Source organism: Frankliniella occidentalis, unplaced genomic scaffold (genome assembly GCF_000697945.3).
Source record: "Frankliniella occidentalis isolate FOCC.00 unplaced genomic scaffold, Focc_3.1 Scaffold323, whole genome shotgun sequence".
Taxonomy (NCBI): Eukaryota; Metazoa; Arthropoda; class Insecta; order Thysanoptera; family Thripidae; genus Frankliniella; species Frankliniella occidentalis.
In genome coordinates this window covers 121,583-123,023 of record NW_026267447.1, presented here as the reverse complement: position 1 = coordinate 123,023, position 1,441 = coordinate 121,583, and the positions used below count along the sequence as shown (strand labels likewise).

Genomic DNA, 1,441 nt, shown 5'->3' with positions numbered 1-1,441 from the left:
AAGGGGTACTGTTATGGACAAGCTTCTGCGTCTGTTCTAGGTCCTCCAGAACGATCTTGCCTTCCTTACATTCACCGGTGCATTTATTAACCTAGCAGTGTTCATGCCATTAGCAGTTCTGAGCCAACGACTGTCAGATGCCAGCATCTCAGTGCGAGCTGGTGCCTATTCGGTAAGTAAAACTTCAACCTCCCACAAAGTACTGCAGTCAAAAATACACTCCTGAGTAAAATTTAGGCGCCACTTTTTGACAGGGCGTAATTACAAAGTGTGATTAGGTAGGAGGTTGCCGTTTGGCTGGGAGGTAGTCTAATATGTTAGCAACTGACCCCTAAAAGCGCAAACCTCGATCTCGAACGGTTCGCGAGCTGTGGGGCATAACGCATCGCAACACCACACTCGCTGTGTGGTTTAGGAAACAGAGGTTGCTCTGTGACGCTCACCTGACCGATTGAGGGGTCGGCTCTGGCTGAAACTGTAGGGGGGTTCTCTCCTAGCTATAGCCGACATGATGTCGTGTCAAAAACCACCCTTGCGAACTTCCAACACTTTCTAAGCACCCCTAATTAACAAATCATGATTTGATCATTTAAAGACGGCCCCTTGGGTAAAATTGAGTGCCGGCAGCCGCCGTGTGACGTTGGCTCAATGTTTTAATGTCCCCTACCGACTAGCAGTGATAGACCATTCCGGTAAAGCGAAAAAAAGAAGAACAGACGAAAGAAGCAAAGGCGAGTATGAGAAATATACGGTGGTGCGTCGGTTCCACAGTCCTGTCAAACGGTCAAACGTGACTTGTCTGATGTCAAAATTCGTCTGAGAGTTAATGACAATAGTTCTCACTCTCGGGCGACGCAGAATATATAGTTTACGATGGATTACGTTCAAGCGTTCCCAAGTCGCACCGTACATTTCTCATAGTACGCTTTGCTTCTTCCGTCTCTTCTTCTTTCTTTTCGGTTTAACGGAATGGTCTATTGCCTCCTCCCTCCAACAACCCTGGGACCACCGATAGCTACCACTCCTCAACCCTACTATCTGGAACCACCCCTAAAACGCATGTTTTCAGCCCCTTAGAGGTGGCAGGGGGTCGCAACGCAGTGCTGAGAGCGCGGCCTATGCGCGAGCCCCGGAAGTCGCCGCCCGGACGGCGCGAACCGGCCGTTCAAACCACCGCTCAGTGCTCGTCACTGCAGATTAGTTATGTTTAAAACACTTTGCGATACAAGAATCGTTAAGGAAAGTTTTCAATACGTTGCCGCAGGTCACAAGGAGCTGGAATATAACAAGACCTCACCTATTTCGCGTCTTTTATCTTGTTAATGAACAAAACTATTTGCGAGCGCTAAGGAGACCCCGTCGCACTGGTCCATTACTTTCTGTATTTCAGACAAAATAATGCCCGACCCACATCAGACCTTCGATAAAAAGGTAAGAGACA

The 1,441-nt window shown here is 48.3% G+C and overlaps 1 protein-coding gene across 1 annotated transcript in view; it reads left to right on the top strand.

Moving 5' to 3' along the window:
- The window catches only part of LOC127751050 (uncharacterized), a 49,699-nt gene that overhangs the window by 40,641 nt on the left and 7,617 nt on the right, over positions 1-1,441 (top strand). The window contains exon 3 of the mRNA XM_052273996.1: positions 41-172. Coding sequence (XP_052129956.1) covers positions 41-172 — 132 coding nt within the window. The remainder of the gene's footprint in view (positions 1-40; positions 173-1,441) is intronic.